This window comes from Hippoglossus hippoglossus, chromosome 4, assembly GCF_009819705.1.
Source record: "Hippoglossus hippoglossus isolate fHipHip1 chromosome 4, fHipHip1.pri, whole genome shotgun sequence".
Taxonomy (NCBI): domain Eukaryota; kingdom Metazoa; phylum Chordata; class Actinopteri; order Pleuronectiformes; family Pleuronectidae; genus Hippoglossus; species Hippoglossus hippoglossus.
The window spans coordinates 28,380,141-28,394,254 of record NC_047154.1 but is presented as its reverse complement, the minus strand read 5'-3'; the positions used below and the strand labels follow the sequence as shown (position 1 = coordinate 28,394,254).

General features: G+C 44.7%; 2 protein-coding genes across 3 annotated transcripts; one reads left to right on the top strand and one right to left on the bottom strand.

Annotated features, from left to right (window-relative positions):
- Window positions 1-16: 16 nt before the first annotated feature.
- On the bottom strand, window positions 17-4,577 carry trmt13 (tRNA methyltransferase 13 homolog). Its single transcript, XM_034582289.1, has 11 exons — window positions 4,429-4,577; window positions 2,921-2,970; window positions 2,721-2,787; window positions 2,589-2,648; window positions 2,443-2,512; window positions 2,225-2,331; window positions 1,968-2,135; window positions 1,551-1,623; window positions 1,386-1,460; window positions 773-1,163; window positions 17-291 (listed from the first exon to the last, which is right to left on the bottom strand). Exons 1-11 carry the CDS (start codon window positions 4,531-4,533, stop codon window positions 108-110), a joined length of 1,350 nt encoding a protein of 449 aa, XP_034438180.1. The 5' UTR covers window positions 4,534-4,577; the 3' UTR covers window positions 17-107.
- Window positions 4,578-6,856: 2,279 nt separating this feature from the next.
- On the top strand, window positions 6,857-13,330 carry map1sa (microtubule-associated protein 1Sa). Of its 2 annotated transcripts, XM_034582254.1 has the most exons (8): window positions 6,859-7,064; window positions 8,605-8,706; window positions 9,000-9,082; window positions 9,257-9,397; window positions 9,568-11,922; window positions 11,956-12,454; window positions 12,715-12,932; window positions 13,017-13,330. In XM_034582254.1, exons 1-8 carry the CDS (start codon window positions 6,908-6,910, stop codon window positions 13,170-13,172), a joined length of 3,711 nt encoding a protein of 1,236 aa, XP_034438145.1. In that variant the 5' UTR covers window positions 6,859-6,907; the 3' UTR covers window positions 13,173-13,330. The 2 variants fall into 2 exon arrangements, with proteins under 2 accessions (XP_034438144.1, XP_034438145.1); XM_034582253.1 differs by having other exon boundaries at window positions 6,857-7,064; window positions 9,568-12,454.
- Window positions 13,331-14,114: the final 784 nt, after the last annotated feature.

The window sequence follows — 14,114 nt, the reverse complement described above, 5'->3', positions numbered from 1 at the left end:
TCATTTCTCAAAAAAGTTTCAAGGTGACATTTTAAAATGTCTCGATCTTCATTTTATATGACTGAAAATTTTAAACTGGGAATCAAACTCAATCCCTGAACCCGACCTCAGGACAGAGGACGTAGGGAGGGTACGGCGGTCAGTAAAACGTTCTCCAGGGTCACATGAGCGTCTGCGTATCGACTCAGTTTGCTGTTGAATCCTTTAGTTGTGAGGAAGTGAACTCTGCCGCTGTCGATAAGAAGTTTACAGAGTCGACCGACCTGCTCTCGTTCAGCTGCCGACAAAAACCTGCAGAGACACAGAATTGGTTATCATTAAATGTTACTGATCTGTTCCTGCCCTCTAGTGCCCCCCTCAGGACAAACGTTTCACATTCTGTTCATAGCCTCTTTACACCAACATGAACCAAGTTGCTAGTTCTGCGCCACAGGCTAAAGAGCCGCGATGGCGCTACATCATCCCTCATCACTGTATGAACGCTAACGTCGTCCATGTTCTTCTGTCTTTGTGACTTAAATCCAAGCATCCTAATGCTGAATAAACATTTACACATTTAAAAAACGGCTGTTAAAAGGTTTAAGTTGGTAACTAGATAACCCCGCCCCAGTGGATTGATTGAGTGAGGTTCTTGGTTTTGGACCAGTCACGTGTTGGTGCTGCTCTTGAACACTTACTAACAGTACTTCTCTCTGATTGGATGGCTGATGTATCTTTACACTGACACACTGCTGCTGTGACCACCTGAAGGGGTCTGAGTTTAAAGAGTTACCCGTTCACAGCATCTGTCTCCTCTGCTGCTTCGTGCTCCTCCTCGTCTCCTCCCGGTTTGGTTGCATCCTGATTGGTCGGTCTGAGTCCACATGTGGCCCAGCTGGAAATTCGACAGAAAGCGGAGAACTCTGAAGCTCCGAGTCCTCGTTGCAAGAAGAACTGCTGACCCACGTAGTGGCGCCACTCACAGCGATGGTGACAGCACAGCGCCACTGCCAGGCCAAGGACAGCACCAGAGACAGGACCAGGATCAGAAACTAGTCCTGTATCATTAAAGACGGAACCTGTGTCTGGACCAGCAGCTGGTTCTGAGGTTTTGAGGCGTTTTGGTGGTGGTTCAGTCTCCTCTCTCAGTCCTGGTGTGTCCAACAAACAGCGCAGAGCCAGATCTGAGACAGAAACCTGTTAATGTTCAGCTGCAACTGGCAAGGCAGATCAGTTAGTGTCATGTCAAAACCATATGGTCTCAGGTCAGTGTTGTCAAGCGTACTGTGCTCCCAGGACCTTTACCTGCACCATCAAGGAGCAGCGGTTTCTGAATTCAGATCAGGTCAAACCTGTGGACACGGCTGACAGAGCTGAGCTCAGACAGTGAAGCAGATTGTTCTCACCTGTCGCTGCTCCACACAGGTGTTTGCCGACTCCGACTAATGGGAGATTTTTCTTCCTGAGCAGAGGAACTTTACCTGGAAACGTCCACAGAGTCAGGACAGAAGACCATGAACATATGGATTCAGATCTAAAACCATCAGGGTCTGTGGATGTTTGTCTCTTACTTAAATCCAGATGTTGAATGTCAACCTGCAGCCTCTCAAACTGAACTCCAACATCCTGATGTTTCCCGTCCACCTAAAGCAGAACAGAGACCAGGTTGAGTTATTTTGAGTCCAGGAGCCTGGAGTCAAGGAGCTAGGAATCTAAAGTGATTGGTGATTGGGTTGGTCTGGAGAATCTGGAGTTTGGACTCTGGGAGTCTGGAGTCAGTGATTCTTGATTCAAGCAGTCTAGTTTTGGATAGTTTGGAGTCAGGAATTAAGTACAGTTAGCAGTTAGGGGTTAGTGTGGAGAATTTGGATTTTGGAGTGAAATTTAGAATCGAGAGTCAGTGAATCTGGACTCAGGAAGTTAAAATTTTGAATCTGGATGCAGTAAGTCTGAAGCCGATGGTCTGGAGTTGTAAGGTTGCTTCATGCCTTGAAGCGGGTGCTGCAGCGCTCCACCAGCAGCAGCTGCAGGTCTTCGCAGGTCTTCAGGGCTTCGTGGATCCAGTGAGACAGTTTCCCTCGACCTGCCCCAAACTCCACAAAGCAGCGCCCCCCTCCCAGAAGTCCCAGCTCCTCTAGGTGACCTAAAATAGAAGACTGGACAAACCTGACAGGTTAGACGGGACCTGATCCATCTCTGCCTCTTGAAGGAGAATGTGATTCAGGTGAGTTAAATTTTTCTGTACCTGCTGTTTCAGGTGTTTATGGGCGGAGTCTCCATTCTTTGGGTTATTAAGCTCCCCCTGGAGGACAGGATGACACATAACGTTGTCCTCCACGTTACACTGCAGATCTACAACAACAGTGATGACATGAGACTGTGGAGAGAGACCGAATCTCCATGAGTGTTTAACTCCATCACCTGAAGGTAGACCTGTCAGGTAGAGGAGAAGCAGCAGCTCACCTGTGACTGCAGTCCTCAGTTTGTCCAGCAGAGAGTGTAACTCCGTCCTGCTACGTTCACTCAGACTCACCTGACACAGAATTGTTAGCATGAGCAACACAATTTGCATGGTTGTTGAGTGAGTTGATCAGCTGATCACATGTTACCTGCTGCTGACACTCGTCTCCATCAGCTGATCCAGCGTTTATGTTCGCGACATAATAAACCTGAGGAGCATTGAACACATTAAACACCCCCGACCTTTAACTTCAGACAGAAATGAACAAGTTCAGACTCACAGGTTTTTCTTTTTCTCTGGAGTTACACTTCTTCAGGTGTTTGTCCAGTTTGTCTTCACTCACAGTACTGAACACACACACACACACACAGTAGAAACAAAACAAATGATAATAAAACTGAATTTATTGTATTCATTTTGTTGTTTATCTATCAGTGATAAATCATGTGATGAACAACCTGATCCACCAGTTGTACTCACTGTTTGGGGTCAAGAGGACACACAATTCTTCTGCTGCTGCTTCCTTCCTCCTGAAAACAGGAAACATGACAGTTGGCCACACGCATGACTCATGTTCATATCCGGGGTCTTTACTACGAAGCGAGGTTACTGGTCATCAGGGTAAGTTCAGGAGTAACTTTGTGGCTAACCAGTACTACGGAGGTCAGGTTTAACCTGAGGTCTGCTGCCATGGCAACTTCCGCTGCAGCTCAACGCTGCTCCGAGCAGCAGTTAGCTCGGTGTCTGTATAAGCTCCGCCCCCTGCTCACTATCCAATCACACAGATTTAATCTTTTTGATATGAAACATGTAGATTTAATCATGTCCATGTAAACAGTCATGTTCTCTCCATAGTCACACGTTCTCTCCATGTAAACAGTCATGTTCTCTCCATAGTCACACGTTCTCTCCATGTAAACAGTCATGTTCTCTCCATAGTCACACGTTCTCTCCATGTAAACAGTCATGTTCTCTCCATAGTCACATGTTCTCTCCATGTAAACAGTCATGTTCTCTCCATAGTCACATGTTCTCTCCATGTAAACAGTCATGTTCTCTCCATAGTCACACGTTCTCTCCATGTAAACAGTCATGTTCTCACCATGGTCGCATGTTCTCTCCATGTAAACAGTCATGTTCTCTCCATAGTCCACATGTTCTCTCCATGTAAACGTCATGTTCTATCCATAGTCCACATGTTCTCTCCATGTAAACAGTCATGTTCTATCCATAGTCACATGTTTCTCTTCCATGTAAACAGTCATGTTCTCTCCCATAGTCACATGTTCTCTCCATGTAAACAGTCATGTTCTCTCCATAGTCACATGTTCTCTCCATGTAAACAGTCATGTTCTCTCCATAGTCGCATGTTCTCTCCATGTAAACAGTCATGTTCTCTCCATAGTCACATGTTCTCTCCATGTAAACAGTCATGTTCTATCCATAGTCGCATGTTCTCTCCATGTAAACAGTCATGTTCTCTCCATAGTCGCATGTTCTCTCCATGTAAACAGTCATGTTCTCTCCATAGTCGCATGTTCTCTCCATGTAAACAGTCATGTTCTCTCCATAGTCACATGTTCTCTCCATGTAAACAGTCATGTTCTCTCCATAGTCGCATGTTCTCTCCATGTAAACAGTCATGTTCTCTCCATAGTCGCATGTTCTCTCCATGTAAACAGTCATGTTCTCTCCATAGTCACATGTTCTCTCCATGTAAACAGTCATGTTCTCTCCATAGTCACATGTTCTCTCCATGTAAACAGTCATGTTCTCTCCATAGTCGCATGTTCTCTCCATGTAAACAGTCATGTTCTCTCCATAGTCACATGTTCTCTCCATGTAAACAGTCATGTTCTCTCCATAGTCGCATGTTCTCTCCATGTAAACAGTCATGTTCTCTCCATAGTCGCATGTTCTCTCCATGTAAACAGTCATGTTCTCTCCATAGTCACATGTTCTCTCCATGTAAACAGTCATGTTCTCACCATGGTCGCATGTTCTCCACAGAACCTTCTTCCTCGGCTCACCATCATTTTACAGAACCGTTTCTTTTTCTCCAAGAAGAAGCCGCAGAACTCCGGAGCCGCCATTTTGGAGGAAGTACGAGCTGCGTTCAGGTGCTCATCGAACTGTGGGAAATGCCGTGAACCCACTGCCCATGTGAGACACTATATACAACTGCTCAAAAAAATTTGGGGACACTGTAAATAACACATCAGATCTTGATGAACGAATTATTCAATTAGAAAAACTTTACTGATGAACATTCTATAATTTGTTGAAAACAAAATGATGTAACAACGGTCAATGGAAACTAAAATCATTAACCCATTGAGGGCTGGATTCAAAATCATACCGAAAAATCCAAAAAACTGAAATCACAGGCTGATCCAACTTGCGTGAATTTCATCACGAGAACTCATCATGTGACTCAGTACTGTGTGTGGCCCCCAAGTGCCTGTATGCACACCCGACAACGTCTGGACATGATGCTCCTGATGAGTCTGCAGATGGTGTCCTGAAGGATCTCCTCCCAGACCTGGATCAGGGCATCAGTGAGCTCCTGGACTGTCTGTGGTGGTACTTGGCGGGGTCTGATGCACCGATACATAACAGCCCATTGGTGCTCAATTGGATTTAGGTCAGAGGAACGAGAGGGCCAGTCAATGGTATCAATGCCTTCGTCATCAAGGAACTGCCGACACACTCTGGCCACATGAGGCCAGGCATTGTCCTGCACCAGGTGGAACCCGGGGTTCCACTGCACCAGATTAAGGTCTGGCAATCTCTCTAAGGATTTCATCCCAGTACCTAACAGTAGTCAGGGAACCATTGGCTATGACATGGAGGTCTGTGTGACCCTCCAAGGATCTGCCTCCCCAGACCATCACTGACCCTCCACCAAACCGGTCATGCTGGATGATGTTACAGCAGCATAACATTCACAACAGCTTCACCAGGCTCTTTCACGCCTGTCACATGTGCTTAGTGTGAACTGGCTCTCATCTGTGAAGAGAACGGGACTCCAATGACGGACCTGCCAATTCTGGCGTTCTCTGGCAAATACCATTCGAGCTGCATGGTGCTGGGCTGTGAGCACAGGTCCCACTAGAGGTCATTGGGCCCTCAGGCCTCCTCATGGAGTCTGTTTCTGACAGGTTGGTCAGAAGCATGCACACTTGTAGCCTGCTGGAGGTCGTTTTGTAGGGCTCTGGCAGTGCTCCTCCTGTTCCTCCTCAGAAAAGGAGCAGATACCGGTCCTGCTGCTGGGTTGATGCCCTTCTACGGCCATGTCCAGCTCTCCAGGTGTAACTGCCAGTATCCTGGTTTCTGATGGTGTAACGTCTACTAGTGTCTCCTCCAGACTCTTGAGATTGTGCTGGGAGACAAAAACCTTCTTGTGACCACACGTATGTATGTGTCCTCCTGGAGGAGCTGGACTACCTGTGCACCCTGATGGTGCTGCAGGTAGCGCCTCATGTTACCAGTAGTGACAACGAGCAGAACACAAAAGTAAAGAAGAATTTGTCAGGAAATATAAAGAGAGCGCAGCTGTCTGTGGCCAGCACATGTAAAACCATTCCCTTTTTGGGGTTTCTCTTGATTTTGCTTCTCCATTGCACCTGTTGTTACTTTAATTTGCACCAAAGCAGTTAAACTGATTCATTATCACTTGTGCTTCCTAAATGGACAGATTGATATCTGAAGTTTAACTGACTTGATGTTATACTGTGACGTAAGTGTTCCCTTAATTTTTTTTAGCAGTTGTATAAATATATCATCTTTGATTTTGAATTTATATAGTTTTTATAAACATATTTATGACAGAACTAAAATAAATCATAGTGTAAATATATTTAAAAAAAAACACAGAACAGCTCCAGTATATTACAAATTATATTTGACAAAAGTTTTATTTATGAAACAATTTCTACATGTATGGAACACAAAGTGGTAACTGGGACTGTTTCAGAAATCAGGTTTAACAAACTGACTTTTAACCTGATAACAATTAGTTCAATTATACCTGAGACAAGCACGTGCACGAGCATATCAAAATAAATGGAGCGCAGATAAGTGGATTCACCATGGCAACATGAGAAAAAAGGTCTGGATCCTCAGTCGAGTTAAAAATATGAATTCATGCGCCGGCAGGTTATCAGATTATATTCAAGTGTCCCTCTTATTAAACATTTATATTTATATACTTCTCAACATGTAAACTAGTAAAATACAGACTGGACCTGAACACCGCTCACACAGATGCTCCTCAGTGGACGTGAAGGCGTCCTGGAGGTCCCACCCCCCAACACACAAGGACCAATAGTAATTCACTGGCCTGCTCAGTTCTTCTCTCCTATTGGTCCATTTCTATGTCAGTTATCATGTTTCCCGCCTCTGATTTCAGGTGGGCGGGGCCCCGTGGGAGCGTCCCGCTGACGTCATCAGTGGACAGTCCATGCCATGATGGCGGCGGCGGAGCGGAGCGTCGGACCCGGTTCTTCCCCCGGTTCTTCCCCCGGTTCCTCGGGGCCTGCGGCGGACTACTCGGTGCTGGTGGTGGTGGGAGCGCTGCGGTCCTCCGGGCTGCTGGAGCGGCTGCTGCGGCAGATCGACTCGGGTGAGTTGTGCTAAAGTGTCCGGTACCGGAGCCGCGGACCGGACACCGAGGTGCCTGCTGCCCGGTCCACAAGGCGGGAAGTCGGGGGGCCTTTCACAATGAAACCGGTAAACAGCAGCTGCTGCTTTCAAGCGGTTCGTCCGTCGGGTTCCACCCCGGGTTTTACATCCGCGTCCGGGAAACTGAAAACCGTTAAACTATGTTCAACAACTTAAACACCGTTAAACAACTTTAAACTATGTTCAACAACTTTAAACTATGTTAAACAACTTAAACACCGTTAAACAACTTTAAACTATGTTCAACAACTTTAAACTATGTTCAACAACTTTAAACTATGTTCAACAACTTAAACACCGTTAAACAACTTTAAACTATGTTCAACAACTTAAACACCGTTAAACAACTTTAAACTATGTTCAACAACTTAAACACCGTTAAACAACTTTAAACTATGTTCAACAACTTAAACACCGTTAAACAACTTTAAACTATGTTCAACAACTTAAACACCGTTAAACAACTTTAAACTATGTTAAACAACTTTAAACTATGTTCAACAACTTAAACACCGTTAAACAACTTTAAACTATGTTCAACAACTTTAAACTATGTTAAACAACGATAAACACCGTTAAACAACTTTAAACTATGTTCAACAACTTAAACACCGTTAAACAACTTTAAACTATGTTCAACAACTTTAAACTATGTTCAACAACTTAAACACCGTTCAACAACTTTAAACTATGTTCAACAACTTTAAACTATGTTCAACAACTTTAAACTATGTTCAACAACTTTAAACTATGTTCAACAACTTTAAACTATGTTCAACAACTTAAACACCGTTAAACAACTTTAAACTATGTTCAACAACTTTAAACTATGTTAAACAACTTTAAACTATGTTCAACAACTTTAAACTATGTTAAACAACTTTAAACTATGTTCAACAACTTAAACACCGTTAAACAACTTTAAACTATGTTAAACAACTTTAAACTATGTTAAACAACGATAAACACCGTTAAACAACTTTAAACTATGTTCAACAACTTAAACACCGTTAAACAACTTTAAACTATGTTAAACAACTTTAAACTATGTTCAACAACTTAAACACCGTTAAACAACTTTAAACTATGTTCAACAACTTTAAACTGTTAAACCACTTAAACAACGATAAACACCGTTAAACAACTTTAAACTATGTTAAACAATGAAGAAATACTGTTTAACAACATTAAACAACATGAAACAGTGTGAAACAACATTAAAGTCATCTAAACCTGTTGAAGCGATGTTAAAACTTGTTTAACACTCGGTATAAGTTGTCTTTTAAATATAATTTTAAATGATGTGTCAGACTCTTCAGTTGAATCCTTCCTCCTCCTCTAACTCCTCTTCATCTCCACCCTCTCTTCTGTCAGTCTGTTGGTGAAGTTAAAAGAGGAAGTGATGTCATCAAATATCTTCAGCTTCCTGTTTGTTGAGGAGGAAACAGGTCATGAAACGTATTACTGTGTGTGTGTGTCAGGTGTGAGGTGTTGGTGTGTCGATCTGGACGTGTCCGTTGTGGATCAGCAGTTGAAACTCTTTGTGTCCAGACACTCGGCCTTCATGTCACAACATGTCCCAGGTGAGAGGAAGAGAAACACTGCACCCTTTCACAATAAAATGTATTCCTCATCTTTCAACTTTTTATGTTCACTTGGAACATTTTCATAAACAGGAAGTAGAGATGACATCAGGGAAGATGTTTGTTTACTGTTCATGTTGTTTCTGTTGACGGCAAACTGAAATATTAAAACACAGACGTCACAATGACATAATCATTCACACTGTGTGTGTGTGTGAGATAAACACAGTCAGCTGAGACTCTGCTGAGCAGCCTGAGGACACACTTGTGTCTCATGTGTCTTGTTGCTGCAGGTCAAAGGACGCTGCGTCACCGTGGAGACGTCCTGGACATTCAGGTCGTGGTGAATCCAGTTCGTGACTTCGTCCTCTCTGAGGTGGGAACCGAGCGGAAACAAAAGCAAAAATAAAACTTAATTTCCTGTAGTAGGTCACATGAGCTGAAATGTGAAAGGACGCTGTTGTTCAGCGTCACACTCAGAATCTGTCATAATGAAAACCTCCGGAGCTGCAGCTCTGAGAACTTATGAATGTGTTTCCTGTTGGTTCAGGTCCGACGGCTGATCTGTGATTCGTCTCGACACAAACTGTTGGTTGTGGTCGGTCAGTGCGTGGAACAGAGTGGAGACATCGTGTTGCAGAAAGGCTGCTTCTCTCTTAACGACATTGTCCACATCTTCACTGATGATGAGGTGAGAAGCTGTCACACTGTCGTTGTGTCTCAGGCACAAATTCCTTTTAATTAATCCTTTTTTTTCTAGTTGTCACTAAGGTTTGTTTATAACTGGTTTTAACATTTAAAAAGTATTGCATAATATTTGATTCTGCTTGTTGAACAAGTATTTTTTTTGTGTTTTCAAAGGTTACAGAATTGTTAAACTCGTCAGACACAGAGGTGAAGGCCAGTCTCACGCTCTGCTGTCCAAACCAAGGTCTATGGACGGAGTCTTTTTCAGAGAAACACAACCTTCAAGACTTCATGAACATCCAGGTCAACCCTCCCCTTGTCCTCCCTCAGATGGAGGGTCTGCAGGAGTTCACAGAGTATCTCTCTGAGTCGCTGGAGCCTGAGTCGCCCTTTGACCTCCTGGAGCCGCCGAGCACCGTCGGCTTCCTGAAACTCTCTCGACCCTGCTGCTACATCTTCCCTGGTGGGAGGGGGGACTCTGCCTTCTTTGCCATCAATGGTTTTAATGTTCTGGTGAATGGCGGCTCGGACCCCCGCTCCTGCTTCTGGAAACTGGTTCGACACCTGGACAGAATCGACTCTGTGCTCCTGACCCACATCGGTGTCGACAATCTCCCTGGACTCAACAGTCTCCTGCTGAGGAAAGTGGCTGAGCAGGTGAACGAGTTTGGATCTCAGACTGAAGAGGACGGGATAAAAAATCTCATCTCTCCTGAGATCGGTGTGGTTTTCCTCAACGTTCCTGACAGAGTCAAGTCTATTCAGGATGATCCCAGTGAGCTGCGGAGCTGTGACCAGGTGGCACTCACGTGTCAGTACTTGCAGAGATTGGCGATCAAACCTGAACCTCTCAGTCGGTTTAACGGACCCATAATAGAACCAGTCATTTTGTTTCAGAAGATGGGAGTCGGCCGTTTGGAGCTCTACACTCTGAATCCTGTCAATGGAAGCAAAGAACTTGAAGATTTAATGCAGATTTGGCCAAACAGTGGATCGAATGTAAAGAGCTCAAATCTTCCTCTAACGTGCCTCGTTTCCATCTGTGCTCTGCTGGTGTGGCATCCATCCAGTCCTCAGGAGAAGATCATCCGTGTCCTTTTCCCAGGGTGCACGCCACAGAACAAAATCCTGGATGGACTCGAAAAACTCAAACATCTGGATTTCCTCAAACATCCAACAGTGTGTTTGAAAGATCTCGACACACTCAAAACTGAAAAACAACCAAAAAGAGCAGAGAGTCGTGAAAGCCTTAAGTCCAGTTCTAAAGACGTCAGACCCAGTAGTGCCTTACAGAAAGACAAGCTTGGACGAGTAGAGGTAAAAAAACATGAGGTTAAAATGAAGCCGAAGGCAGCAGGTGACCCTGCCCACAAAGACAAGATGGATGGAGAAGAAAAAACTAAAGTGAAGGATGGAGATGTCAAATTAAAGCCACTGAAAACTGCTGAGAAGATTGCTCCCAAGAAAGATGTGGTGTTAAAAGAGGAGAAAAAGGAAGTAAAAAGGAAGGAAAGTCTGAGTTTCAAACCAAAGAAAGACATTAGACCTGAACCAAAGAAAGACAGTAAGAGGGGCGTAAAGACAGAGGAGAAGAAAATTACAAGACTAGTCGCTAAAGATGTGAAAAAAACAGGAAGTGGAGCTTTAGCAACAGCAACTGAACCAAAAAAACCTTCAGGTAAGACTCAGAAGAAAGACGTGCCCATTCCAAAGAAAGACACGTTGAACAAAGGGACAAAGACTAAACCAGATTCAAACCAGATAGAGGCTGATCGCTCCAAGGTGTCAACACCTGAGGACATGACTGCTGAATTTGAAAGACTTCAACTGGAAGATGACAATGCAAATGTCGGTTTAAAGAACATGAGTTCTGATGGCGTGAAGGCCAAAGGAAGTCAGACGTCAACTGTCGAGAGTCCCGAAATGTTTCGCTGTATGGCGATAGACGAGGAAATGCCTGCTGCGCTTTTGTCTCTTGCCAAAACACCAAAGAGTAATCTCGGTGTAAACTTTGATATCACTTCGACTGCGTTCCATCCGTCACCTGAAGAAGACGCTCAGTGTGTGGGTGAGCACCGCTGCCTTGTGGCGAGAGAGTCCAGTCTTGGCTTCAGTTCTGGTCGGACATCAGACTCCCTGAGGGACGTTCTGGAAACCTCCAGCCTCCTGACCCTCAGTCCTTTCAGGGACGTGATGCCAGACTCATCTCTTACGATGATGTCCATGCCTGTGGCGCCACCTACTACTGCGTCACCCAAAGGATCCATGGGAGACAGAGTAGACGCCAATGGACATGTCAATGACTTAGACTCCAACACAGGGATGAGATCGTCCCATCATGGAAATGGATTAGAGGAGCGCATTCACAGGATTTCCGACCTCCCCTCAGATGTTCCACATGATGTTGATCTGTGTCTGGTTTCACCTTGTGAGTTTCAACATCCCAGGAGTCCAGAGAACCATCAGCAGCACGTCAACTCCGCTGTTTCACTAAACATGTCCGACAACAACAATGAGTCTCAGGACCAGGACCGCAGCCAATGTCCTTCAGCCTTCAGCCAGGAAACTCCTCCCACATCAACCAGCGACTCTGCGCTGACGATCACAGATTCTGACATCCCCCCCGGCACAGAGGACTGTCCGTCCATCACCGCAGACATCGACTCTGATGACGATGCCAGTGACCATTTTCCTTCCAGTCATCCTCAGGATCATCACAGTCTGCAGTACATCCACCAGGAGGGACGACCTTCCTCCCATGACCTGCCACCAGCCATAATCAAAGATCTGCCACCATTACCCCCCCAGCCTGGAGCCTGCATGGCAGACGCACAGGCTGATGCATCGAACAAGAGTCTGAAGAGTTCAGCTGCGAAGACCAAGAAACCATCAGGTTTGACCCAGAAGTTAACATCTGGAGGAGCCACAGCCCAGAACGGAAAGTTCAAGGTCGGCAGCTCCTCGGGGTCATTGAAGATGATGACCAGCCTTGACGCCAAGTCATCATCGAGAAATTCACTTGGTGGATCAAGAATTGGAACTTTAAAACCTCCATCGTCAGGTAGGCATCAGCCGGAAAATAATGAGATAATGGTAGAAATATACATTTTTTATTGTTCTGTAACACGTTCTGAAAATGTTGTGAAAAACTTCCTGAAACACATTCTGAAAATGCCTTTAACCACAGAAAACGTTTTTAAACATGTTCTTAAACACGTCTCTGTCAGCTTCATGAAAAACTCTAGATGTGTCACAGCTCCTTCTGGTGACCGTTATACGAAGTGGTATCTGTAGAATCTCACTTGTTCTTGCTGGTTTTAGCTCCGAGAGTCTCTGAGGGTTCTGAGGGTTCTGCGATCTACGTGGACCTGGCCTACCTCCCGTCCAGCGGTGCCTCCTCCACCGTGGACGTAGAGTTGTTCAAACGCATTCGCTCCTCGTATTACATCATCAGCGGAGACGATCCTTTGAAGGAGGCGGCAATGAGAAGAATCCTGGACTCGCTGCTGGAGGGGAAGAGCAACTGGGCTGAGGTCCAGGTCGGTGAAAAAGCTGACGTCATGTTTGTCGTTCACCTTCTCATTATCTAATCCCTGATTGGTCCGTTACTCTACTGTCCACAGGTGACTCTGATCCCGACATTTGATTCGCTGGCAATGCACGAATGGTACCAGGAAACTCACGACCGGCAGAGGGAGCTGTCAATCACCGTGCTGGGCAGCAACAGCACTGTGGCGATGCAGGAGGAGACTTTCCCCGCCTGCAAGGTCGAGTTCTGAGACCCCGCCCCCACCCAGGCAGACGATGAGACTTTTAATGTTGCCATGGTTTACGGCCAGACCACTCTCAAACCCTAACCATCCCGCAGGTTTTAGTCAGAAGTTTGGCGACGAATTATTTCAAGGTTTTTCCTCCCAGAAACGTAGGCGGGGGGGGGGTGTAACAGGCCCGGGGCAGAAACCAGGCAGCACAGCTGCGTCTTTTCGTACATGTTTGGACCATGAAAAGTTATTTCACAGTTTTTAGTGTGTGTGTGTGTGTGTGTGTGTTTTTTTGAGTCAAAAAGACTACTAATACAGAAGCTACACAATTCTTTTATAGTAATCAACCCCTTAAAGTGATGAATTTGGGACAAACGTGATTTCCACTGTACTAGAGTTTCGTCAGGAGATGAGGCGACCGCCTCGTGATGCAGGAAGAACCCTTTCTTTACCGGTGTGATGTCACTGTACAGTTCCCACCTGTCATTTCCTGTTACTTCCTCTGCTGGATCACAACCTTCAACTCATTAGCATGTTAGCATGAAGTGTTATGTCTCCTGTAAAAGAGTTTTAGATCAAAAATCTGTTTTATATCGGTTTAGTTAAATCTATGTTTCTTACTTAGTGAAAAATGAAATTCATCATTTAACACTAATGTTCACTGAGATGAAGCTTCAAGATTTAAATGAATCGTAAGAGTGAAAGTTTTAGTTTTTTATGTTTGAGGTGAAGATTCCACAGAATTTTCCCAAAGAAACTAGAGCTTTTATTTTGTAATGATGTAATTTCCTGTCTCACGACATCACTATCTTCTCATCACATCTGGTTTTGACGTCCATGTCATGCGTTCTGTTTCAAAATGATGACATCATTCTTCAATATCATTTTTTATGTATGTTTTTGTTTCTATTTTAAGAAAAACAGGAAAAAACAATTTTTTCACCTTCCTCCATAAGATAC